The 27,163-nt window shown below is 37.2% G+C and overlaps 1 protein-coding gene across 8 annotated transcripts in view; it reads right to left on the bottom strand.

Moving 5' to 3' along the window:
• Nucleotides 1-570: 570 nt before the first annotated feature.
• NKTR (natural killer cell triggering receptor) overlaps nt 571-27,163 on the bottom strand; it is a 55,196-nt gene continuing 28,603 nt past the window's right edge. For 7 of the 8 annotated variants that reach the window (XM_072652149.1, XM_072652092.1, XM_072652133.1 and 4 more), the window contains 11 exons: nt 26,485-26,514; nt 25,544-25,689; nt 24,020-24,233; nt 23,338-23,490; nt 20,459-20,546; nt 16,546-16,691; nt 11,688-14,597; nt 7,785-7,880; nt 4,952-5,011; nt 3,934-4,035; nt 571-2,869 (listed from right to left, as the gene is read on the bottom strand). In XM_072652149.1, coding sequence (XP_072508250.1) covers nt 2,782-2,869; nt 3,934-4,035; nt 4,952-5,011; nt 7,785-7,880; nt 11,688-14,597; nt 16,546-16,691; nt 20,459-20,546; nt 23,338-23,490; nt 24,020-24,233; nt 25,544-25,689; nt 26,485-26,514 — 4,033 coding nt within the window. In that variant the 3' untranslated portion in view covers nt 571-2,781. The remainder of the gene's footprint in view (nt 2,870-3,933; nt 4,036-4,951; nt 5,012-7,784; nt 7,881-11,687; nt 14,598-16,545; nt 16,692-20,458; nt 20,547-23,337; nt 23,491-24,019; nt 24,234-25,543; nt 25,690-26,484; nt 26,515-27,163) is intronic. The other variant, XM_072652118.1, reaches the window with a different exon arrangement.

Below are 27,163 nucleotides of genomic sequence, written 5' to 3'. Positions count from 1 at the left end.
AAGCTAGCCACAACTTATCTTTCTAGTCCTAATATATATTACACCCCTTTCACACTCTGCATTCCAACTCAATTTCTGTATAAGTGTGTGTGTGTGTGTGTGTGTGTGTGTGTGTGTGTGTCTATTATTATCCGCCATAGGATGTAGGCTCCTTGATGCCTGAACCCATTTCATTTTGGTCTTCCTATTTCTAGAGCCTAGTATAGTGCCTGGTATACAGAAGGTGCTTAATAGATACTTGAATGATTGACCCCATATATGGCAGCTACTGCCATCTATTTGGACAAATCTAATATTCCCAATGAAATCTGGACACCTGAAAACAAGTCTAGAATAACTCAACTGACTCCAGTCACATCAGAGAATTTGGGGAAACAACCCTGAGTAACAAGTTCTTCATAGGTTAAATTTTGTACCTGAAATTCTCTTAATTCTCTAGTTACTCAACTATGAAAACAAGAACCATGAACTGTAAAGATGTGAGCACTTGCTAACCATGGAGGAATGTTAGAAGGAATAATTCAGAGCCTTAGAGAGGAAGAGGGAAAGATGAGACACATGTGAAGAGACTGAGGTTAAGTATTTTTTTAATTTCTACAAGATCCCCTCCACAAGGAGTAGGGGAAGTTTAACTGAAATGTATATAAATCAGTTGTTCTCAATATGTACAAAAGTATCTTCTACATTTCTGAATGCTACCAGCTCCCAAATATTCCTTTTCTAAGTAAAGGTGACATTACAAAAACAGCCCAATGATGTACTTTCTAGTAAGTATCACAATACACAACATAATTGAATTTTATTCAAAAATAATTCCAAAATACAGAACAAGTCCTTTAAGAAGAAAAGCTATATCTGTAATTTACTTCAGTAAACATGTGAGCTGAACGCTGCAGCGAAGGGTTATCCCTTGTGAGGGAGGAAAACAAAGCAGTGCTTCGGTTCAGGATAAAAATTCACTCTGGGCTAAGGGACACAGGGAAGACCCAGCCCAAGGGTAACTTTTACTTTCACCTAATCAGATCTGGCAGTTTCCATCTGAGGTTCTGAACGTGTTATTTCTCTGAGCTGTACTTAGTTTGTCTTCTTCCCAGTAAACTTTCTGAAGACTTTTGGTATGACACAAGCATTATTGTGCACTTAATATGCAATGTCTAGAGGATTATGGTAGTCTGAATTAAGTCTTTTTCCTAACAAAATTTTATCTACTAGTTTGGGAGTCAATTAAATAATTTCTAAAAACAATTTTCCATAACAGGATGATTTTCAAGACAAGGTAGCCAATAGCTTTCAAAAACCTCTGACTCTTCTATCTTGAAGCATTTCTTTAAACTGCCAAGTGTACCATGGATACCCTATCATTCTTTTACATTTCAGTCTGAATTGGCAATTAAGTACAACTGGAAAAAAATCCAATTAAAGAGCCAATCAATTACACCAATTTTACTATTTATAAAAAAAAAATGGGTTTGGGGTTACTTCAAAGCATCAATTTTTTCTGTTTTGAAAGTTATGAAGGCCTTGAAAAAACACACTGTTGCAACATTACTTATCAATGCCAACTCAACTCACAAATGTGAAGGGTTTTTTCTTGAAGTTATAGAAACTCATTCCTTAGTACAAAAGTTCTGTACAGAGATGTATTTCTAGACTGGCTCAATCACCTGGTGGTGTTTCCTTTTTTAAAGCACTGACTGGAGAAGCCTGCTTCTGTGAATGCTTTCAGCAGCCACACCAATTCTATTACTGAATAGAAAGTCTAGGCAGTCAGACTGACATGTACAATGGCATTGCCAGGGGGCATATGGAATATAGCAAAGCTTGGAAGAATGTTCCTCATCCCACAGGGAACCATTTAGGATGCCTCTGTGTTACAAAGACATTTCATTTCCCCCTTTGCTGCAATCGTAATGTACAGTGTATAAGGCCAACATTTTGGGGAGGCACCAAGGGGCACCCAAGCACCAGAGCATGGACTGAAATGAAACTTTTTTCTTAACAGGTTAAATGTCTAACAATAGTCTTTTTCTAAAAGTAGATAAAACATTAAGTTCTCAGGGATGGTGTATTCAGATCTGATATGTACAGTTAAGGCTGGTGGCTACTCTTAAACTCACCCCCTGGCTCACAGTAATTATGACTGCATGATGTTTAAGTCCATCACTTTTCTCATACCTTTGAGACAGCAAAGAAAGGAATGAATTACGAACCTTGGGCCTTACTTTGTCTTCCCTGGCTACTACTGGCATTCAATCTGTGTGGTTTTATTTCCGAGAGTATGTATGTACAAGACACCACTGAATCGGTGCATAAACAGTTTGAAAACTTCTATCAGTTTAATAAAGAGAAATGGCAGCCTCGGACAACTCTCCTTCACAGTTCTACTCTTGGCAGCCCAGAAACTAAAATGTGAACAAAAGGCCAAAAAACCCAAGGTTCCATGAGGAACATTCTGGGACAGACTTTAAGTAATCATGAAATTTACAATGAGATACAATTTGGTGGAAGGGAAAACTTGATTTGAAAAAAAAAAACAACAACTGGTTTCCATAGTTGGCTGCTGTGAAACGCAGCCAAAAATAATCTCCTAAGTGAAAGATCTGCGTGCTTTTCAGTCTTCTGTTCACCACCGAAAGAGCTCAAGACTGATCGAGCGGGGGCTGGTTTCCCTTGTTTCCACCTGATACTGAAGGACAGAACAGTGGACTGACTGCCATTACATTTTTCACATATCTGATACTTTTCAAATAAAAATATAATCAGCACCACCAAGGGAACTTTTCAGCTGTATCTGCTGCTTTCACTGGGGCTCCGGTGATTAGAATAGCTTCGGTCACTTTCACTGTCAGAGCCATAAGATCGACAACTCCTGTACGAAAGGAACAACACAGACAACCCCTTAATTTTAAAACTTCAAACTCGTATTCTCATACCTTCTATACGATAAAAGCATCCTGAGAACACAATTCTCAACATGCTTATTTATAAGAAAGATATAAAATTGAGAATAACAGAAAAAAAGCTGGAAGGAGGTGGGAGGTGGCCTAGTAGTGAGAACAGAATGGGTCAACGGGACTCTCAGGCATTTTCACACTTTAGGAGAGTAACGCCAGGCTTAACATAGAACGAATAAAGGACGGAAGCTCAAATGCCAGAAAATTCTTTGCATCCCATGTAAAAATACAGCAGAATGCTGATTTAACAAAGTAATTCACAATCCAAAAGAAATATTAGCTCTCATTTTTTATTTTTAAAATGAATGATGAAAGAAAAATGGTTAAATGAAAAGAGAAACAGGTGAACCAAGGAGTTCAATGGCAGCCCAGGGTCAGTGACTTCAAATTGTGGGAACCCAGAAAAATGGGGGATATTGGTCAAGACAGAAGCTTACTACCATTCTTTACTCACCAACCACTAATCTAAAATATAAGTATCCTAAAAAGAATCATTACCATGCTGCTATGAGGCTCCTCTAATATATTATCAAAGTGTTTTTTACTGGATAACTGGTCCAAGCAGTTTGATCTTCTAATCAAAGTAAATACTCACTGCATTTTCTTTTAGCTTCCAGTTTTCTCTTCAAAAAGTATTTGGTTCTGTCAGTCTTGATTATTTCTAAGCAATGGCCTTGATGCAGAAAGGGGAACATAGTTTTTTGTAGCATTACCCTCCATTTCTTCCAAAATGAATCTTTGTCCAAGGAAGCACGAATATTTAAAAATTCATTTTGAAAATTCACATGAATGAAAACCAATAAAAGTTAACTCTTTGATCTAGACTGACATGTAATGTTTTTTAAAATTCAAGATTTGAAAATACTATTTCTGCAGTCAGACTTATTCCTTCTTCTGTTTGACACAATCTCTTAACAAAAATAACTCTGCAAAGAGTTACCCAGAGGGAGTTCCAAGAGTCCAACTTAATGATGCTTACCTGGACCGTCTATTATAACTCCGAGATCGTCGGTAACTGTCACTCCTTTTGCTCCTACTTCGACTGCGACTTCTGCTGTAATAGCTGTCATAGGTGTAGGATCTACTTCAACCAGAAACAACAAATACTGAAAGCTTTTCAGAGGTAATCACTCATATATACTACTTTAAGGAATTATGTAGGTATAGGGCTCTATCTTGAAAGAGGCACAATATAGTGAAAATATATGACAAACTGTGTAACAAAAAAACATTTATCATTAATGGGAATGATAGGTTCATTATATTAAACATAAAAATATTTATCTCTTTTCCCTAATAAAAGGAACTACAAAATTACAATGAAATATATTGAGGTTGAGATCTTCTTAAGCAATTATGTTCCATAAATAGCTGCCATTACAATTTTAAATCAATTGTTACTTTTTGATACTTCCCCCTTCCCTAGTCATCGCTGTCATATGCAGTCCTCATAGTTTGTCCTTTAGAAGAGAAACATGTTTTTTCTTTCATACATTCATAGTGCACTGATGCATAAATGGTCAGATAAAGACCTTTAGTTTTAGAAACAATTTAATCCTGTTCAATTTATTTTGATTACAAAGAGGATAAAATATATTTTAAATTAATGGACTATGAAATAAACATAAATGATACCAGCATGTACTAAGGAGTGCAGTGTATCAGACAGAGTTCCAGGCTAGACTTCATTTTACCAACCATGTAATCCTAGATAAATTTTTCTTTCTCTGAGCCTCTACTTTCATCAACTGACTAGGGATAATGTTTGGACTACCTAATTCACAGGGATGTTGTGAAAAAAGCATTCTATAAATCCAATTCAATGAATAGTTAGCAAAGTTCTGTGGTATGTGCTGGAGATACAAAGACAAAAATGAACAGCCCTGGCCCATAGTGAATACAGAACATATACAAAGTAATGTGTGAAGGAGAGAGAAGAAGAAACCTTTAAGTTCGATAGCATCCGCTACATTATTATATAAAAATGCAGTTCGAACCTGGATCGGCTGTGATGATCGTAAGAGCTGCTCCTGGATCGGCTTCTGCTATATGTCCTACTATTAAATATTCACAGAAAAAAATTGTGTAGATTAAAGTGGGCTATTGCAAAATTATAAAAACCCAAATATTTAACGATCAGTAATAGTGAAAACTCAATAGCAACTTTTAGAACATGCAGCCACACAAATCCTGTTTAGGTCTTTAAAATACACTAGTATTGTACATGAAAGACCCAATACTGCTTACAAACTCTTCTGTTTGGATATTTTTGAAACACAGGTACCACATAAAACACTACAATACTAAGTTTGCTATATCTAGCGTTAGGGTAGTGAATTGATGAGAGTGGGTAGAAGGGATCTGCAGACCATGTGAGAAAGGGAAATGACATCCTGCTATGGGTCTAGAGTGTTAAGAGTGAGAAGCAATTTTCTCATGGGTAGGCCAAGCTAATATAATAAAAATGCCAATTCTACCTAAATAAATTTACTTATTTAGTACCATACCAATTAAACTATCAGATAATTATTTTCTACAGCTGGATAAAATAATATCAAAATTCATCTGGAAGAACGAAAGGTCCAGAATATCAAAGGGACTAATGAAAAGAAATGCTAGGGAAGGTGGCCTAGCCCTACTAGAACTCAAATTGTATTATAAAGCAGCAATTATCAAAACCACTTGGTATTGGCTAAGAAACAGAAGGACAGACGAGTGGAATAGACTTGGCACTCAAGACACAGTAGGCAAGGAATATAGCAACCCCCTCTTTGATAAACCCAAGGACCCCAGCTTCTGGGATAAGAACTCACTGTTCAAAAAAAATTGCTGGGAAAACTGGGTAACAGTGCGGCAGAAACTAGGAATAGACCCATGCCTGACACCATACACAAGAATAAAGTCCAAATGGGTACACGATCTAGGTATAAAGATTGATACCAGGGACAAACTGGAGGAGCAAGGAATAGTGTATTTATCAGATTTATGGAGAAGGGAAGAATTTTTGACTAAAGAAGAGCTAGGAAGCATTATGAAATGCAAGATGGATAATTTTGATTACATTAAACTGAAAAGTTTTTGCACAACCAAACCCAATGCAACCAAAATTCGGAGGGATGTAGTAAACTGGGAAAGAATTTTTATAGCTAATCTCAGGGATAAAGGCCTCATTTCTAGAATATATAGAGAAATGACTCAAATGTACAACTATACCAATTGATAAATGGTCAAGGGATATGAATAGGTAATTTTCAGAGGAAGAAATTAAAGATATCTATAATCATATGAAAAAATGCTCTAAATCACTTTTGATTAGAGAAATGCAAATCAAAACAACTCTGAGGTATCACATCACACCTATTAGACTGGTAAACATGACAGAACAGGAAAATGATAAATGTTGCAGAGGATGTGGGAGAGTTGGAACACTAATTCATTGTTGGTGGAGCTGTGAGCTCATCCAACCATTCTAAAGAGCAATTTGGAACTATACCCAAAGGGCTACAAAAATGTGCATACCCTTTGACCCAGCAATATTGCTACTAGGACTGTATCCCCAAGAAAATGGGAAAGGGTCCCACATGTGCAAAAATATTTATAGCAGCACTCTGTAGTTTCCAAAAACTGGAAATCAAGGGGATGCCCATCCATTGGGAATGGCTGAATAAATTATGGTATATGAACATAATGGAGTACTATTGTGCCATAAGAAATGATGAACAAGAAGACTTCAGGGAGGCCTGGAAGGACTTATATGATATGAAGCTGAGTGAAAGGAGCAGAACCAGGAGAACTTTGTGCACAGCAATGACTACAGTGTGTGAGAGTTTATTCTGGGAGACTTGGAACTTCATAATAACACAAGAACTTAAAAAAAAAAACTCCCAATGGTTTTCTAAGGCAAAATGCCTTTCACACTCAGAAAGAACTATGGAATTCATTCGCAGAATGTAGCAGATCATGTTTGTGTGTGTATTGTGTGTGTGTATTATGTTTTGATTTGTTATATGATTTCTTCCATTTATTTTAGTTTATCTACACAGCATGACTGTAGTGAAAACATATTCAATAGGAAACCACATGTAGATCCTATATAGAATTGTATGCCGTCTTGGGAAGGGAGGGGGGTGGTGGGAGGTAGGTGTGGGGGGATAAAAATCTTAAGTTTTATGGTAGTGATTGTAGAACATTAAAAAAAATAAAAAAGATATTAAAAAAAAAAGAGAGTGAGAAACAATAAGAAAGATTCTAAGAAACACCTAGAAATTGGTAGGTTCTGGGCTTGAAGCTCTGGGGAACAAGAATATCAAGTTCTACTTCCTGACAAAACTGGTGGCTAAAAGCATGCACATGTGTGTACATCCTTCCCCATACCCCCCACCTTCCAAGAGTGAAAAAGTACATGCAATTGAATAAAAACAGAATTTTGGAAGAATATGAAGATACCCATGGTCTATGTATCCTTAGATTCCTTTCTTTGCTTCATAGACTGAGGGTTTCTATTTTCCCTCCCCAACTCAAGAACCTCAGGACCCCATAGGGATAGGCACACAAAGTATACACATATAATCATTTCTTTATAGCCTTTTGTCTTTTATCTCAACTCAATCATCCTCTGTCTAGTGTTTGACCAATTACTGTTTTCTCCTCAATGACTTCTATCTCCTTATGTCTTTTTACAGCTATTGGGAAGAGACAACAGTGACTGTAGAATGACAGTGTACAGATCGATGTCAGCAAGTATTCACTAAGAGCCTACAATGTGCAACAACAAATGATATCCTTTTAAAAATATGTTACAGAATAGTTTTCCACTTGAGGCAAACTTACCTGTGGCTTTTATAACTGTGATAAGAACTACTGCGACTTCGTGATCGATCTCTACTGTACCATCCTCTGCTCCGACTTCTAGAATAACTTCTTGAACTACAATTCACAAGTAGTTTGAGGTATGAACATATACAACTTAAATCAGTGAACATAAAGCAGCACATTTTTTTATGTGGTGAAAAAGGTGATTTCAGAACGATGATTTTAAAAGAAAACTGTGTTTGTTCATTCATTCACTTAGTAAACATTTATTAACCCCTGACTATACATAAAAAGCCCCATGCTAAGTTCAGGTGATAAGCAAACACTGTTATAGGCTGTCAGGGGGCTAGGTAGAAGACAAATAAGCCATCACGCAGTAAGTACCTCAGGAGCAAAGAACAAAGTTATATATGCAAAGGTCAAAGGAGAAGGCTGTTACCAACCAATGGGCTTAGTGATGGCCTCATGGAGGAAATGGCATGAGTCACATTTAATTTTGCTTAATTTTAAAAAATATTTTAAAAGATGGGTAGGAATTCAGTAGGCAAAGACAGAAGAGAATAACATAAGCAAAGGCAGCAAAACAGAAAAAAATGACACCAGTTTGAGAGACACAAAATGGTATCCATGAAAGAAACTAAAATGAGATAAACATATTGCCCATTTGTGAAGTTTGAAATGTCAAGAAAAAGTCTGTTACTTTAATTTAGTAACCAACCAAGGAAGTCAGTGGGGCTTTTTGAGAAAAGAGATGATGTGACCAGGTTTATAAATAAGGAAGGAGTGGAGCGGGTGAAGTGTAGAAAGGAAAACCAGGTTTGTCCTTGGAAGTTGCAAAGGGTATACAAGAAAATGGAAGAGACTGAGGAGCTAGAATTGATAAAACCCAGTAACTGATAAGAAAGGAAAAGTGAAGGAGAAGGAAGACTCCAAAATAACCTCCCAAAAACTTTTACGTAAGGACTCTTAACAGAAGCTAACTCAGAAGGTAAGACACTGCCCAGGTAATGAGACAATCTCTCAAATAACCACAGTTCAAATTACACAGGGTAAAAATCAACTGAGGCTATTAGCAGACTGCAAAGGAAAAACAGAAAAAATGTTCTGGAGGAAAATAGCTATGAGCCAAAGAGAAAAACCACAGTGAAGATGGGAGAAGGCCTGAAAAGAGGCAGAAGGTGCTAAGTAAGAGTCAGTTTCTATACACCACTTCTCAAAATCATTTTAACTTTAGTAGCCTTAAAACAAAAACTGCTATTCGAAGACCAAGGAACCAACCTATTCCTGGAAGAAGCAGTCCCTGTACTGCCAGCCTTGCTGCTGCCCTTTGTCCTCCACTAGGAGGGCACTTCATCTTAATAAGTCATCCATCTCTCCCTCTAGCCCCCTCTGCTTCTTAGAGGCTCTACTTTGGAAAATGTGAAAGCTCTTTGAGGGAACAGACTGTTCTGGTACTTTTGCACACTTACCTTAGAACACACAGTGCTTGAAAATAAAGCAAGTGCTTCATACATTTTTATTCATTCATTCATAAATGAAACCCAAAGAAATAAAGAAGCTGAAGTTGGATGGAAACGAGTTGGTAGAATTGGTTTCTTTATACAACCAAAGGCATTAAGACATTTCATTCTCATGACAGTGGAAGATACATAGTATAAATAAGCAAAAAATTTGCTTTGAAATTTGTAGCAGTGGATAAAGAGGTAGAGAAATTCTTCAGATGAAGTCAATGTATACCTCCCAGTCAAAGGCAGGCACTAAGGACAATGAAAAGTGTCAGAAAAATAACGTTAAGCAGAAATATGAAGGATAAAGGATTCTAGACTACAGAAATTTCACATATCTGTACATGTATGTATCAGGAATACCTATAAGAAGCGCACTGGAAAACACGTGACATGATCAACAATGAATGAATTCATGTTCTCTAATCTCTACTGTGGCCTCACTGCAGCACAATCTTTTAATCTTTTATCCCTACTAAATTTCCCAGAGTTATCTGTTCCAAACCTTTTCTTAAGCCAATAAAAATAACATCTTTCCCCCTCCCCCTCTCAGTTGAGGACCTCAAGAAATCTGGGTCCCAGAGTGAGATCTCTCTTTTGCCCAATTCTATACCTCAAATCCCCCCTCACCATCAGCCTCCAACCTGTTCTCTTCTGTTCTGGTCCTTCTTAGAAAAGCCAACTCCTTCACTTACGCCTCTGACACCATTCCCTCACAGGACTTGCCCTTTAAATCCCCGATTACTATAAAACATGCACAAATATTCCCTATTCTGTCCCTATTCAGAAAAAGAAAAGTCCATTGACCTGCTTAGCTTATCTCCCTCTCAAGCACTGTCCTACTTTACTGTTTTTTTTTAAACATTTTAAATGCAAAAAGAGTATTTTTTTCTTTTGTCCTTCCAATACTGGGGGGTGGAGGGGGTGGCCACTGACCTCTACTAGCATAAGGATTCCAGATGCTCATGTTTGTGGATGACACTGTGTTATTAAATAAGTCTCAGTATGTTATAGTGCCTCCTAAGTGATACATACAAATACCTAAGATTTCAGCCTAACAATTCACAAAGAAAAATATCAAGTAAATAAAGAATATTTACTATCCAGGGTATAACATGCAGCTAAATGACTAATCCACGAGTCCACTTTAGGACACAACCCTGCAAATGGATAACGAATAAGCTAGGTCAGGAATCAAAGAGGACGAAGAAATAGGGTTCGATTACAGCTGAGAAACTGCACAGAAAGTTCATTAATCCTAACCTCCTGCCTAACACAAAAGGCCATCTTTTTAAACACAAATATCTTCTGATATCATAATACTGAAAATCATGTTACCACAACCTTATAATTAAAATTGCAGGTAATATCACAAGCAACTGAGACATATGATATCTCTGATTAAAATGGAACATACTAACGATGATGAATTAAGAAGTGGTATAATGGTTATCAACCAAATATATGACTGGAAAAAGTGGTAGTGGGGAGTTGTCTTACAAATAGGCTGAGTGTTGCACTAACTCTCATAGCATGATGAAAAGACCTAGAGGAAGACTTCCTGTGGAATATTTGTAAAAGGACCAACTGAGGTCCAAGATAAGTAGAAGAGTTGTAAGATGAACTGCTGGAGAAAACGCTTGATAGTAAACACTACCTCCCTCCTGAAGCAGAAGTGACTGAGATGCAGAATGAGACATACATGTTTACACAGCCAATTTGGGAATTTATTTTGCTTAACTATGCAATTTCTTCTAAGCATTCTGTTTCTGGGGATGGGAGGAGGTGAGGAAAAGAAACTAAATCCTCATTAATTGAAAACATAAAACAAAAGATGCATAGCTAGAGGAAGCAACTGCACTGATGAGATAACAGACTCATCTAAGTACTGAAAATATAGTAGAAAGGGATGAGTAACGAGACATAAGATGTAACTGAAGAGAAGGGAAATTTTTTTATAAAAAAACAGAAAAGGGGCCAGCCAGCAACCTTCCATTACAGTGTTCTTCCCTAGACTTAAATATCTTTAGTTTCATTCTTTTCACCATATAGACTACATGGAATACAGAGCTAGGCATTTATGGAAAATTCCCTGTCTCCTATTAATGGTGTCATGTCTTGGAAATGTGCACCACTTTGTCAACTAACAGCTTATCATTAGACTATCTAAAAGATGATTTAATTTTTTCCCTCTAAATAAATCTAACATTATTAAGCAAATTACAATTTCTATAGCAGTTTCCTAATTTATAAAATGAGGTTAGACCGAGTGATCTTGAGGGCCCTTTCTAGTTCTAACAGTTTTTTTTTTGAGGTGTCTCCCAGTTCTGACATTTTATCAAACAGTGGAATTTTTTTTTTGGTGGGGGAGGAGCATAAGAGGAGGAAGAGGAAGCAAAACTAGAAAACTGCTCACCGGTAAGAATATGTAGAACTTCGAGATCGACTTCTTGAGTGACTGTATGAGACAGACCTTGTTCTGTGTCTTGATTTGGTTTCAGATTTACTTCGAGACCTACTTGGACTTCTGGACTGGCTGTTGTCATCTCGACTAGGAGTCTGCTCATCACTAGAGCTCTCCTGGTTTCTTGGTCTCCGGTTTAGTCGTGCAGTTTTTCTTACTTCATCAAAGAGAGAACCAGGACGAACTTTGTTTTTGCTTTTGATTTCTATTCGAAGGCCTTGTGGTTTTGTGTCAGGTACAGAAGGCAAAGTCTTAATTTCCATAGCACTGGAAGTTGTAGCTGCTGATAGATTACCCACACCTTGTAAAGGCTTCCATTTATTATCCACTATGTTGTTCTGGCTTCTTTCGCTTGTGTCTGACCTAACAGCATTGTCAACAGTACTGGTAAATCCAAGAGTATCACCTTCCTGCTTTACTGCAACCACAGCCTGGTTCTCAGTCACACTGCTTTCTTGATTAATAACCACAGTTTCTACATTTTCATTCTGCAAATCTTGACTTACAGCAGCGTTTACATCTGGAGTATCAAAGCTCAGATTGCTTGGAGGGGAAATCTCTAACTTTACAGGTGAGCTGCGTTCTGGAGTACAAATCTCCATATTATCGTCTGTCTGCACCACATCTTCTGTCCCACTCTGAATGGTTTCATCAACATGCTGATTATTTTTCTGGGAAGTGGATACACTTTTTTCTGCATTTAAAATGCCAGTGGAAGCATTGGATTTACTACTGTCTTTAGAGAGTGTATTAGAATCTGCTGAAGTATTAATCACATTATGTTTGCCTGAGTGGCTGCTGTCACCACAGAGTTTCTCAGTTTTCACATTCTTATCTTTGATAATCTCACTGTTTTCAAACTCTTGTTTTTTCCCCTTTATATCCTTGGTAACTTGGTTTTCATCAATCTCTTCCTCCTCCTCTTCACCAAATTCCAGTGGAGGCTGCCAATGAAAGGTTTCCTTTCGTTTCTGAACCTTGTGTTTTTTCTCTTTTTTTCCTTTGAATTTTTCTTTCACCTTTTTAGTGTGTTCTTTTTTAACATTCTTATCTGATCTGTGTTTGTGTTTTTTTGACTTTCCATGATGGTTTTCAGAATTGGAGTGGGAGCTCTCTGAAATGGAAGATGACAGCTGCTGTCTGCTTGGCTTCCAAGCACTCTCATTATCTGAAATAAGGATGATTTCTGAAGATTTTGGCGTAGGTTTGGCCTTTATGAAGGTCTCCACAAACTCTACATCAGATTCCGATGTAGCCTCTCCTTCCTCTTTATCAGATACTGGCCTAGAATCTTCCTTACTCTTGTTTACTTCTCTCTCTGAATTTGACTCAGAGTCCCATCTGCTGCCAGCATAATTTTTCCTTTTGGATTTTTCTCCATTGAGAAGATGGTCAGAGAAACTCTCATTCAATATCTTCCTTTTGGAATGATCACTGTCCCATTCAGACTTTGATTTCTCTTCATCTCTGTTATTAGATGAACTTTTTTCCTGTTTTTTATTATTAGTGCCTTCTCCTTGACCATGTTTCTTCTCTCTTTCCAGGTTTGGCTGCGTAACTTTCACAAATGATTGTTCACTATCTGAAGAGTAGTCTAAAGATGACTTGCTTTCACTATCTTTTCTCATGCATGAAGACTCCTCTCCACTTTTGGCATACTTATTGTTAAGTGTTCTTTCAGAGCTACAGACCTGCCTTTTCTTTGAATTCTTTGAGCTCTTCTTCTCATCGGCTCTCGATTTTCTTTTAGTTCGTCTTCCATCATCACTGCTAACAGAATATGAAGATGACCTACTATATCTAGATCTATCACTGTATTTGCCTCGTGAATGAGATCTTAGCGTTGATAGAGACTGAGACCTTGAATGCGAGCTACCTGGACTCCTTGATCTTGTGTATGATCTCGAATAAGACCTACTTCTGGAAGATCTGCTTCTTGATCTTGGTGAGCTCTCTGAACTTCTATCACTATGATATTTGGAATAACCACTCCAATCACTATCTGAACTCTTTTCCCTCTTACGATAAGAGGATGAAATACTGGGCTCTTTGACATTTGTTAAACTGTACGTGTTTGGGGGAGGAAGTAAATGGGTTGTCTTAGCCTTCATTTCTTGAATTCGTTCATAAGAGGGCTTCCAAGGTTTCTGTCCAGGTTTCCATCGTGAAGGTGGAGGACTATCACTTAAAGGTATTACAGGAATACTTTCAGCTACTATTGGCTGCACAACAACCTTGTCATTTGGTGGCACTGCTGCTCTGATGGGTTCTGTTTTGATTGGTTTATTTTCATTTAACCGAGAGGTTGTACTTCTTGGGGATTTAGATGTTGTCCTTTGACACCTGGACTTGGAATTGGATCTGGACTTTGACCTACTTTGAGAAAGTGATGAGGATTTTGATGCTGTCCTTGACCTAGAGCTTCCTTTGGAATATGAACGGGACTGGGATTTTGATCGGTAGTATGAGTGAGAATCTCTGCTATACTGGGTTGAAGAGCTTTGCTCATCCTTGTCAGACTTAGACCAGCCTCTCTTAGATGAGTGCTGAGAAGATGATGACGAATGAGATCGCCTTTCTCGATCACAAGGAGATTTCATTTGCCGGACTGAAGATCTAGAAGACTCAATATTTGAAAGTTGAGAAATTTTCTTTTTCTTGGTTGGTTTGTGTCTCTTGCAGTGTTTCTGCTTTTTAGCTTTCTTTTTATGTTTTACTTTTTTCTCCTTTCTGTGTTTTTTGTGGTGACTGTCAGAATGTCTTACTGTACTAAGGTCAGAATAATAGCCATTATATGACCATGATCTTGATCTCTGAGACAAGCTTCTTTCATCCCACCGGCTTGAACATGGGTCACTTAACCTAGGAACAAGAACACAAAGTCAGTGTACCATCTCATTAACTAGAATTTTTATGTTTCTTTAAAAAAAACTTCTAGGTTGCCACCAAAAAAAACAGTCAACCCTACTCACAACCAAATCCATGCATTGCACCATAAGAAACCCTTGCAATAGTTTAATCAAAGAACCACACAGATTCTCTAGTGCCATGGAGAAAATAATGAAAAGCACTTAAGGATTTCCTTAGAAGTAATGCCAATAAGACAACACAGAGTAACGAAAAAAGCTCTAGAATGTGACCTCAGAATTCTTGGATTTGAATCCTGGCTCCACTAACTTTTGACCTATGTGACTGAGCAAATCCCTTCACTTCTCTGGGTCTATTTCCTCATATAAAAAAAAAAAATGAGAGACCTGGACTAAACAATGTCAAAAATCTTTTAGAGCTCTAATTTCTATGATGCTACATATAGTATCAACTCATGTCCTCCCTCCCTCCAAAGCAGAACTATACTTAATGCCTGGAATAATTCCATGAACACATTTGCCTCAGCATTATCTTAGATCCAACTAGCAGATGCCAATAGAGTCAAAGATGAGATTTTACCACTTAGAATTGCTTTGCAGTTTCAGAAGTGCATATGTTGACCATCCATTCTAGAAAACGCCTCATTCCTTAAATAGATAGGTAAGGGGTAGACCACCACCCTTTTAAACAGGATATACAACTGGACTTGAAGGTAGAGGACATGCAATCAAATCCTGGCTCTGCTACTAATTATCTCTCTCACCCCGGGCAATTACCTTCTTTGGTCTCTACTTTCCTCATCAGCAAAATGAGTGGGTTGAACTAGGTATTTATTCCTTTTACTATTTATTTATTCAATTCAAGCATTGACTGAGTGAGTACCTATTCAGCACCTGGTAACACCTTAGTCAAACAGTCCTTGGCCTCAATGAGTTTATATTCTACTGGGAGTAAAAAACATGAATATATATATATATATATATGTACACACACACACACACACACACATATATCATCCACATCCACAATAATAAAGGAAACAAAACTTAGAAAGTGCCTTAAAGTTTACAAAATGCTTTACCAATATTATATCATGTGATCCTCACAACGACCCTTGTCGGTAGGCACTATCAGTACCCCCATTTTACAGATAAGGGAACCAAGGCAGACAGAGGTTAAATGAATTGTCCACAATCATGCTACCTGTGTCTAGGCTGATTTTAAACTCAGGTTCTTCCTGATTTCAGAAATACAAAGTATTTGCAGTGCCGAGAGTACTAACAATAGGGAACTCTAAGGTTCCTCCAATTGTAAATCTTATGGTCCTAATGGTTCTCTACACTATAAGTAAGGAATCTGATCCACAGATGACAGAGTTGGAAGTGATTTTAGGAGATTATCTACTCCAACTCTCTCGTTTCCCAAAGGAAAAAAGTGAGACTCAGAGAGAAAAAATGACTTGCCCAAAATCAGTGGGCTGGAACTCAACCTCTCCTAAATTCTGAACTGCTAGTCCAGAACTCTTTCCACTGTACCATGCTAACCTCATTTGCTACTAAATCTGACAGCTCTTGAGAAGGATACCTAAGGAATAATCTTTTGTATAATTTTCCAAAAATAAATTATGACAGTTACTATAACTGAGCAAAAAGTCAGTATTTTTTACATATATTTTGATTTTCAGAGTACCCCAAACTATCTAATTCACTTTCATTTAGTTTAGATATATATGTATGTGTACATGTGTGTGTGTGTATATATATATGTTGTATGTGTGTATTCCTATAATTACCTCACATTGTATCAGTCTAATTTAGATTGTGACTCATCTTGAAAAGGGTTGTCTCTAATTCTTCATTCCTCCTAGCACCTATCATACACCAGACATGGAAGTCATTCATACAAGTACTGAGGTTACCCCTTTAAAAATAAAAGCCCTTACTTATCTCCTTTACTCCATTTTTCTCCACTGGGTGGTCTGTATGCTCTTAACCTCTGCATTTCTTCCTTCCAGTGAGGAGGTGTTTCACTGCTTTCATCATCATCTGACTCAGAACAAGACCTTGATCGAGGTGGTGTATGATACCGCTTTAAGAATAAAGATAAGATTTAAAGCCTAAGTAAACTCCTCCCTATAACACTGCTTCTAAGTAGAATTTGGTACAAGACATTACTGGATATAGATCTGTCCTGTTGTTCTCTATCCCTGATACTTCAATACAATCTAATTCAGTTCAAATAGTACCTCCTTCACAGAAGAGGTAAGTCTACTTAATATTTAAGTCCCCTAACAAGGGATGGTAAAAACAAAAAAGAAAACAAAAAACACACCACTATATGGCATCTTAAACTGAAAGGAAAAGAGTACAGAAAGAAAATAGCTGATTGTATAAAGTAGCTATAATGTAGGTAAAACAGCAGATATCCAATAATTTATAGGAGAAAAACACAAATCCAGAAAATGGAACCAAGAATAAAACCTAGAGTCCCAGGTGCTATGTACAAAATATAGTGATAAGCAAAATGAACTACAAAGCCTAATGCCAGAAAGCAAATTTGACTTCATGCATATCACTGATTGGTGTGATGAGATCCATAAATCAAATATAGTTCTAGAAGGAGAAGAGGTAGTAGAGTAACATTATATACTAAAAAGATATATTCATGTGAATCTAGAAATCAGAGGAAAATAGACACAACTGAGAACATTTGGTGAAGTTCAATGGGAAGAGAAATAGAAGCAATGAAGTGAAAGTAGATCACAGACAGCAGAAGGAAATAGTGATTGTAATACAGGAAACAGATCATAAGCCTGACATTGACACAAGACAAATTAGGAATGGAGGATTTCAGTTATTTGGACATGTGTGACATGTTCATTTCAAGAGCAGAGAAGCAAATCATCTCCTAGCTTGCTGTAATGATAATTTCATCATTCAAAAGTTAGAAGAAAGGATGATAACTGTCGCTATAATTGGACCAGATTCTGACCAACAAGGAGGAACTGCTGAAGTAGAAATGACAGGAACCTGTTGGGGAAGTGACCATTCTATCTTAAAATTTGTGATAGAGAAGAAAATCAAGCATAGTCTGACAGGCATCCTGAAATGTGGGATAGCAAATTTCAAAATGCTTAGAGATAGTATAACAACTAGGGTTATATAATCCAAAAATTATATAACAACAAAAACCCTCATCTTGATGTAGAGCTCTGAAGTTTGTAAAGCAACATATGTCTATGTTATCTAATTTTTAAAAGTACTCTGATCCCTACTGTGTAGATCAGAGAACTGAGTGTGAGAGGATAGGTGACTTGTCTATGGTTACTTAGTAAGTATCAGAAGCAGCAGTTAGATCCAGGTCCCTCTCAACTCCAAGTCTAGCCTCAAACTCTTATGTGCCCAAACATATGGATGAATGGAACAAAATTACATTTAGCTTGGATAAGTCAAGTATAACACTCATATTAGAAAAAGGCACAAGAGGAATGACTGAACAGAGCTTATCTGAAAGAGATTGCTTTTGGTAGCTTGAAAGCTCAACATGAATTAATATTGTGATAAAGTCACCAAAAATGCCAATGGGATCTTATTAGACTGCCTTAAAAGAAGCATAATATCCAGAAGTAATAACCCCACTCAATTCTGCCCTGGGTTAAAATTTAAAAAAATAGAAAGGATTAAATAAGACACTGTCCCTCTATCCAAGATCTCACAATGTGATGTAAGGTCTGACACAAATATAATCACAATACATAAGTACATAAGATGAACAAATCATGCCTTTGTGAAGTGTGGGGAAGTCTTACTGACTTGGAGGAAGGCCTACAGGAAAGCACTCTGAGGCTGTTTAGCTGAACCCAATACCTGAACAAGAACATCCTCTACAATCTCCTGAACAAGTAGTCATCCAAATTTTACTCTAAGATCTTAAGTGAGAAGGATCTCACATTACTTCTAAGGCCATCCAATCACTATAACTATTAAATTGTTTTTCATTATCTCAAGAGGGAAATCAACCCCTCTTTTTTGTCTTCCCATTCTTCATACTTCCATTCTCTGAGGACAATTAGCACTAATCTAATCCTTGGCAGCTCGGTGGCACAGTGGATAAAGTGCTGGGCCTGAAGTCTCATTTTCCTGAGTTCAAATTTGGCCTCAGACATTTACTAGCTGTGTGACCCTGGGGCAAGTCATTTAGCCCTGTTTGCCTCAATTTCCTCATCTGTAAAATGAACCAGAGAAGGAAATGGCAAACTACCCCAGTATATTTGCCAAAAAAAACCCCAAATGGGGTCACAAAGAGTTGGACATGACTGAAAACGACTGAACCATAAATCCTAGTTCTTCCACAGGGTAGACCTTATATACCTCCTAAGGCTATCACATGAAGAGGAATTAAGACTTGTCCAGCTTGGCCCCAGAGGACAAAGAAGAATAAGACAAGACAAAAAAAACCCAAACTTGAACTTCATTACTATAAACAAATGACTCAGATCATCAATACTCAATCTACATGTCTTCTTTTCCATCCACATAACAGTTTTATGAACATAATCCATACCCACACTGAGTCAATCTGTGATGAGCTATCAGAAAAGAACATTCCACAGGAAATCACATCTTTACTACCACACAATTAACCAAATGATTTAGAGAAGACAAATGGTCACTGTACTTGTTCATTATAACTACAAAAAAAAACTTCTTTGATTCAGTAGAACAAATGACACATGAAAGGACCAAAAAGTTTCTTGAGCACAACAAAATTATACAGGATTTTTAATATAATAATAGAAGGTAACTTTGTTCAATAACTCTTTGATCATTAATATCAGGCAATATCAACCAAGACATGGATCACTGCCAAAGATGTCCGTCATTGTCAGAGGTTATCTGGTCCAAGTCCAAAAGGGATTGCCTGTAGATGGTAACGTACTTCAGATACTCCAGTTTCTGAATAACACTGTGCTAACTTATCAAGCCTTGAACACTGCAAAAGCTCCAAGATGACATTCATAGTCATTCAAGAGAGTATGACCTAACTACTCAAAAAGGAAAAACCAAGTGGACGGATAACTATTAACCAGCCTATGACAGACAATTAAATGGATTAATTACAGAGCTCATCCATCAGTGTGTATATCTATATCTATCTCTATCTAGATCGTAGATCTAGTTATATCTTAGACAGATACTGCAAAGGCACAATGAATTGGTACCAATACTGAAAAGAAAGAAGACAGCACGCTGTATTGATTTTGAGAAACCACAGTCATTTTTAATATCTCCAGCTTCTCCCTGAATCCTTTTAATACTAAATTTTACCAGAGTTGTAGGGCTCTGAACCATGAAACAGTATAGGTTCCAAAAAACTGTGAATGAGTATTACCCACAAAGCAATGGGTGAAGGAGAAGCCCATGGTGAATGGTGAACAGGCTGCCATACAGGACAAACCAGGAATTACCTAAGAGAGCTAGTAAAAAATATTATCAAAGGAATTTAGAATTAAAAGAAAAAACTAATCATATGCTGAGTGATAAATAATTTGTGAATTCTACTGCTTTCTAGTGATGGCAAAAGAAATGAAGACTCTTAACATGTTGTGTGACTCCACAGTGGCAAACTTACAGAACATGAATAACAGACACATGAGATAAACAGGCATATATGTATTATGCTCTGCATCTAGAGGCAATATTCATAGATCCATTTTAATATCTGAATTCTCTTGGTCTAGTCTAGTGCTCTGAAAATAATGGACATTTAACAAATATTTCTTGAAGCTATAAAATTAAAATAGTTCTCATATCTAAAAAAATAACTTGCAAAATGAAAACTCAGAAGATACATACTATTGTGCCCCGCCCTTTAATTTTCCGTCCTGATTTTGATACAGATGGCTTCTGATCACTTAAAATGGGTGCAACATCAGGAAGTTTCCTAGGGGAAAGGAGAAAAAAGTAACGAAAATGAAGAAATGAAAACAAAGACTTTTCTTTCTTGAACATTCTATCTTAAGAACATGGTAGGACCTGTAACACATTATAACCAGCAAGTCTGGAATTGGTGAAATAATTGCATCTTATCCCTTTGAAAACAAGAATTATTTAAACTGTTTTTGATGGAAATCTTTTAAAAGTGCGTTACACACTGTCTTCTTAAAGTCATCTCTTCCAAATTCAGGCTTATTACAATGAACATCTGTTATTGGACTGTTAAAAATAATAAAATAGGTACCTTGCTATTTATTAGAAAGACCTTTGGATTTTGCTTAAAATCTGAAGGACCTCGGTTAAAATCCTGACTTTGCCATTTAACCTGGGCAAGATCCTTTCACTTTTCCGAGGGCTGCTGGTGGAAGCAGCAAGGTGCAATGGAAAGCACTGAATGTGGAGTAAAAAAAAAACTTGGGTTCAAATGCCAGTTCTGCTACTATCTTGTGACACTGGACAAGTCACTTAATTTCCCTGGGTCTCATTTCCTTATCTGTAACATATAAAATCAAACTAGATAGACTAAATTCCTCAATATCTCTACATCTATTATCCTTTATATCTCAGTTTCTTCATTGAAAAATAGTTGTTTTACTTACCTAAATGTTAATTATCTTCCTTTATGCTAAGCAGCCCTAAATGAAAACAGCTACTCAATAGCCATACATCTTTTCTACTTCTTCTGTCCCATTCCTTCTTATAAACTGCTGTTTTTCCCTTCTGTCAGACTGTATTTGCAGCATTTATAGTCTGTTCCCTTATTTTACAAACAATTTTAAGTTAATGGACCTAATAGGTGGTTCTACCCTCTCACAGGAGAATGAAATGCAGCATGGACTTTGCGACAGTGCACATTCTCATTCAGGTTTGCTCTATGAATGTTAGCTGATATACAAATTATTCTAGCCCCAATTCAGTTTAATTGAATAAGCATTTATTAAGTACAAACCATGTACTAGTACGACCTAGACAGAAGAATATCTTTATGAATAAGACACAAATAGTCTGAAACAGAGGGCCAGGCACAGAGTAGGGACTTAACAAATACTTGTTTCCTTCCTTAAGGACTTTATCATCTAACCGGCAAGGGAAGAAGGGCAAGAAACATGGACACAAATAACTGAGACACAAATGAAGGTCGGAAAACTACAAAGGAAAGGTCTAGCCAATGTGTCATGAGAAATCTGCTAAAGAAAACATTACTTTTACCTGTGACTGGGGACAGGCGTAGTGAGAGAAGGAAAGATAAGAATGGAAGAGATCCAGTAATCCAGACTGCATGATGAGAGATAACATGAGCTACCCTGAACTGAGGGGAAAGCAATCCTCACCTGAAGCCCTAGAACAGGCTTTATCCCAGGCAGTCATAGGAACCTTCTGGAGCTGGCTCTCTAACCCTAAATGTGCCCGTCCTGTCACCGCCCCCCCCACCCCCCACTCCAGCCCTACACATACACACAGAGAAATCCCACTCTGCTCTGTCCTAGATTAGAGAGAAATTGAGCCTTCCCTCACCTCAGTCTTCTAGATCTAGCTCACTCCAGATGGTGCTTTATTCCACCAGGCTCTAGCTAGCAAGGCTATCTTGCTGTCCACTCTCTGTCAAAAGTAAACCAACCCAGTCCAAACCTCACTTTCCATCCTTTGTCAGAGAAAATGAACAAAATCAGCTATTATCATTACTACAGAAAAAGGTTTGATAATCGACATGCCCCAAAGCTCTGCTTACAAACCCTATCCCTGCCTAACCCAAAGGTCCCTTACTGGTTCTAGTTTGATCCCCTCACATAAAGTAAGCAGCTTAAAGGCAGCAGAGGCCATCTCACTTTTTTTATTTGTATCTCCAGTACTGGGCATAAAGTAAACTACTTACTAAATCTTTTATGAAGGGATAAGGATGAAAAAATTGATCAGGACTACACTGTGGAAGGCTCTCATGCAGGATCAGGGTTTATGCTTTCTTTGGTAAAGCAATAGGAAATTATTATAGGTTTCTGAGAAGGGGAACATAATTAAAGTAGCGTAATAAAAAGATTACACAGGTGGCTGTGGGAAGGAGATAAGCAAATATAAAAAGGACAAACAAGAAACAGGAAGACCAATTAAGAAGCTGGTCTAACAGTCTAATAATTCTTTTCTAAGAGTCCAGGAGAGAAAAGATGATGTCCTGAACTAGGGTGGCTGCTGTGCAATCCAAGAGGAGGGGACAGATACAACAGACACTGCAGATGTAGAAATGAATGCTTTAAGAAATATAAATGCCTAAGTGAAGGTAAATATGCCCCTAAGAAAACTGAATTAGTCAGTGCAACATCAGTAACAGAATGATGTAAACACTTTGTTTTTACAACAGAGGGAAACTGTCACTGACTGGCAAGAGAAAAGGATCTGTGGCACCAATTATTTTCCAAGTCATGATTCTTATTCATTTTACACTATTAAAATTCCAAGTTATTTGCAACTATTAAATTTGATTCAAAACTCAAATATTATTAAAGCTTTTTAGTTATTAATCTTCTTTTTAAACACGTGGTTAGGGAACATTCCTACAGACATAAAATGATTGTGATGGAGTAAGATATATACACTACTTTCTCTGTTTGGAGTATTAAGAACTTACAGCCTCTTCTTAAAAGATCTTAACCTCTCACTCTCTAGGGAGAAGAGAAATAAATTAAACATGAGCTGAAGGGATCCCCACATCAGAAGAAGACAAGATTAAAAACCACTCTACTTACGGTTCAGGTTCCACTGTGACAATTGGCATATCTCGCCTTAATAAGAATCGATTTTCAGGTACTGGAGGGATCTCTTCTGGACGAACTACTGGCTTTTCCCTTTTGGTATTTAAATCCACTCTTTTTTCACTTGTATCACTTCTCTCAGAGTGACTTAAATAAAGCAAATAAAACCGTCTCCAATTAAAAAGCATAAAATTATATTTCATAAGAAATGTCGAAAAAAATCTTAAAAAAGTGTCAAATGTTAAAATGATGGCCAACTTAAGAAAGGTTAACTGTATAATATTAATTATATAAGTAATCACAAAATTTCAGAAAAGCTGTTTCACAAAAGATAGCCAAGTCATTTATCTTCCAAGGGCCAAATTTAATGTATATTTCCTTGCCTAAAAAAAAAAAAATCAAGCCAACCCAGGTGAAAAAAAAAACACCCATGTACATGGAAATAAAAAGTGTTCACTCTCACTCTCTCCCCAGACACACAAAATACATGTATTATCTCCCCAGAGGCTTGAAGACATTTTCCATCTTGATAGAAAATGTGCCTGTGATGATTTTGCACATAGTTTAATGCCAACAAAGATGCCACAAGTGACGCCAGTTTTCTGAACTACAGTCATCTGTATGATGCCCCTGCCCATCACTTTCTTCAATAAGTCTATGCTGTGCTCTGACCTACCCTCTCTGTTTAACCCTCTGCTCTTCGGGCTTACTACTCTCCTCCTTTCGTCTCTTTTTAGAGCGTTTTACTTTGAGTCTCCTCTTGTGTTTTCTTCTTCTGCTTCTCTCATTTTCAGCTTCACTGTCAGAAGATGATTCTGAAGAGGAGGATGAATTGGAGGAAGAATCCGAGTCTTCTGAAGGAGCTGACAGCCTCCGTTTTTTCTCTAAAGCTTTTAAGAGACATTAAGAAAATGTAGACAGTTATAATGCCTGACTGATGAAAAACCTGACTGCAAACTGTATAATTAGAGGGAAATATCTAAAACTAGACACAACAATAAGTAGATCTTATACAACTGAACTAAAAAAAAAAAAAGCTATTTATTCTCTTGCCCTGTTTTTCCAATCCCCAAATATAGATTTAGGAATAAAACAGTTTGTCTGTTAGCTGGTTTTTTGATATTTTTAGTCCCTGATTGTAAAAAGGGGAATAAAAGCATGAAAATGGAGGGCTTCTCATGCTTTATCCAACCTGCTGTCACCTCCCAAATGCAAGAGTTCATACACAGTGCATACAGTGCCCAAACCAAATGGAAGCTTCTGCAATAAATGTCAATCCATACCACATGTTAAAACATGACCCCCCATTTGCTTTAAGAGAAAAAAAACTATCACTCCAAAGTAAAATGACCACCTTAATGAGAAAACATGGCCCAGACAAGGGGCCTGACATTCACCTCATCAGATACTACCAATTTCCTACCTCAGTATTAACCAAACTTTGGGGCTTGAAATTATGATTCACAGTCCTCTATAATTGTGGCATGAGGGTTATGTATGTACGTATGTATATGCACATGCACATACTACATATATGTGGGGGGAAAGGAGTGAGGGAGTGAGAATTTAGAAAATACTGGCACAAAACAGAAGAGAGTGAACATATTTCCATCCTGAAAAATTACTGTCCAAATTTTAATACATAATTTTATATTTAATCTTTTAGAAGAAAATTTATGACAGAAGAGACAATTTCTCACAGAACCTTCACTAATATTGGAACACTAAGGCCCAAAGGAATCTGGAACCTGTTCTTGGAATGATTTAGGTGGAATGTGCATTTTTGCTTACATATTTGGGATGACATTCCTTCATATCAAAAGGACACTAAATTTATTTACCAAGTGAATGCAGGTGTTCCAAAAGATTTATTACACTTTTAAGATCTGACAGCTTAAAAGTACACGAAAACTTTTAGAACACCTTGGACGTAATCTTATCTTAAAGTAAACTTTGACTGAATATTTCTGACTGCAAAAAAATATGTTTCACTGAATCCTTCTGGCTGTTAAGAATTTAAAGCTTAGCAAAAACCAAAATAAATCTCAGAAAAACCCTACGTTTTCATTGCAATAGTTCACGGTTTTTTATTCTACCGTTACATACCCCCCCAAGGATCAATGGAAAACATGAATATTTCTTTCAGCAACTTATTTTATAGGACCAGAGAGGGGCGGAAAGCGGGTAGAAAATCTCTTACCATCTTTTGCTGATTTTGTAACAAGTACCCCACAGTCAATAACCCGTACATCTGCGTAAGGTCGGCTTGCTGCATCAGTTTTCAGATTTTCAATTTGTTCAATCACTTCGAAACCAGAAATAACCAATCCAAAGACAACATGTACGCTGGAAAAATACAACATTCAAAAAAAGCACTAGCTAGGTAATGATGATAACTTTAGAAGTCATGCAAAACACATGGATATTTAATTAAAATGAGAACCTAGTATTTCATTCAACTGGTGAATAGAATCTAAATTTAGAGTCTGTACTAATTTTCTCAATTAGTATTCTGGAGATATGTTCATAATCACAGTCACATGACATAATAACTGAAGTGCTTTGAATTCTGCAAAGCACAACATTCCCTAATATAACCAATGAGGAGGGCCAATGTAGCCAATATGTAGTAGTGGAAAAAGTCCTGAACAGGGAGTTAAGAGGCTCAAGTTCAAGTCCCAGCTCTGCAATTTTAATAGCTCTGCTATTAAGCTGAGTGACCTTGACAAGCCATTTAACTCTCTGGGCCACAGTTTTCCCATCTTTAAAAGTCAATGCACTGGTGCAGCTAGGTGGCACGGTAGATGGAGCATCGGTCCTGGAGTCAGGAGGACCTGAATTCAAATATGGCCCCAGACATCTACTAGTTGTGTGATCCTGGGCAAATCACTTAACCCCAACTGCCCCCCTCAGCGCACACGCACACACACGCATACGCACACACACACGCCACCCCCCACACCACCTCCGATCCTTCCAGTTCTAACATTCTATGATTCTGTAGAGACCAAAAAAGAGGACCATCAATTCCATGTACAAATCAGGATCAGCTCCACTGCTGTTTTAATAAGTTCAGGATTCAAAGCACCTCATTCACCTAGCCTTACCATTATAATGCCAATGAAAATGGACAACTCTTACCCATCTAGGTGTGGTGCAGGCTTTGTGGTTCTGTTTAAGTAAACATCAACATGGAGAAGATGGCAAAACCCAGGCATTCAGATGAAGAGTGTGGAATGATTTAAAGCGAATGGTGTAGAAAAAAAAAGAGGTGAAGGTAAAGAGAAAAGGAAAAAAAATCAGTTATTCATTTGACAAAAAAAACTCCTTAAAATTGTTACAGCTTCCATTTTACTGACAAATTGAAAACTTGATTTAACATTATACTGAATTATTGAATCAAATTACCAAAGAAACGTTTTTTAGGAAAAAAATACATGTATAAAATACATCTGATTTAGACTCATGTCCACAAACACGTGTGAAAAACTACTTAAGACAATGAGGATAATTAAAAAGAATAAAGCAGTTTAGCTTTTGCCCTATAAAGGGTTAAAAGTACTACCAAATTTCTCCAACAAATTTAAGTAATTCCTCCACTATGTAGACTATTTTTCCATACCAAGCCTGTGGTTTAAAAAAAAAAAAATCAGTGAATCCATCCACACTAAGCCAGCCTCAGGGAGATTTTGACAGCACTGTTCAAAGAACCGTACAGCTCTCTTCCTTGCTTGGTATTCATATTACTAGCAGCAAAGGTGAAATTCTCTCAGAATTCAGCATCTTGTGAAAATACTGCGGGGGAAGCTGTCAGGGAGTT

Source organism: Notamacropus eugenii, chromosome 1 (assembly GCF_028372415.1).
Source record: "Notamacropus eugenii isolate mMacEug1 chromosome 1, mMacEug1.pri_v2, whole genome shotgun sequence".
Lineage (NCBI taxonomy): Eukaryota > Metazoa > Chordata > Mammalia > Diprotodontia > Macropodidae > Notamacropus > Notamacropus eugenii.
The sequence above is the reverse complement of the archived record's forward strand: the minus strand, read 5'-3'. Positions and strand labels throughout refer to the sequence as shown.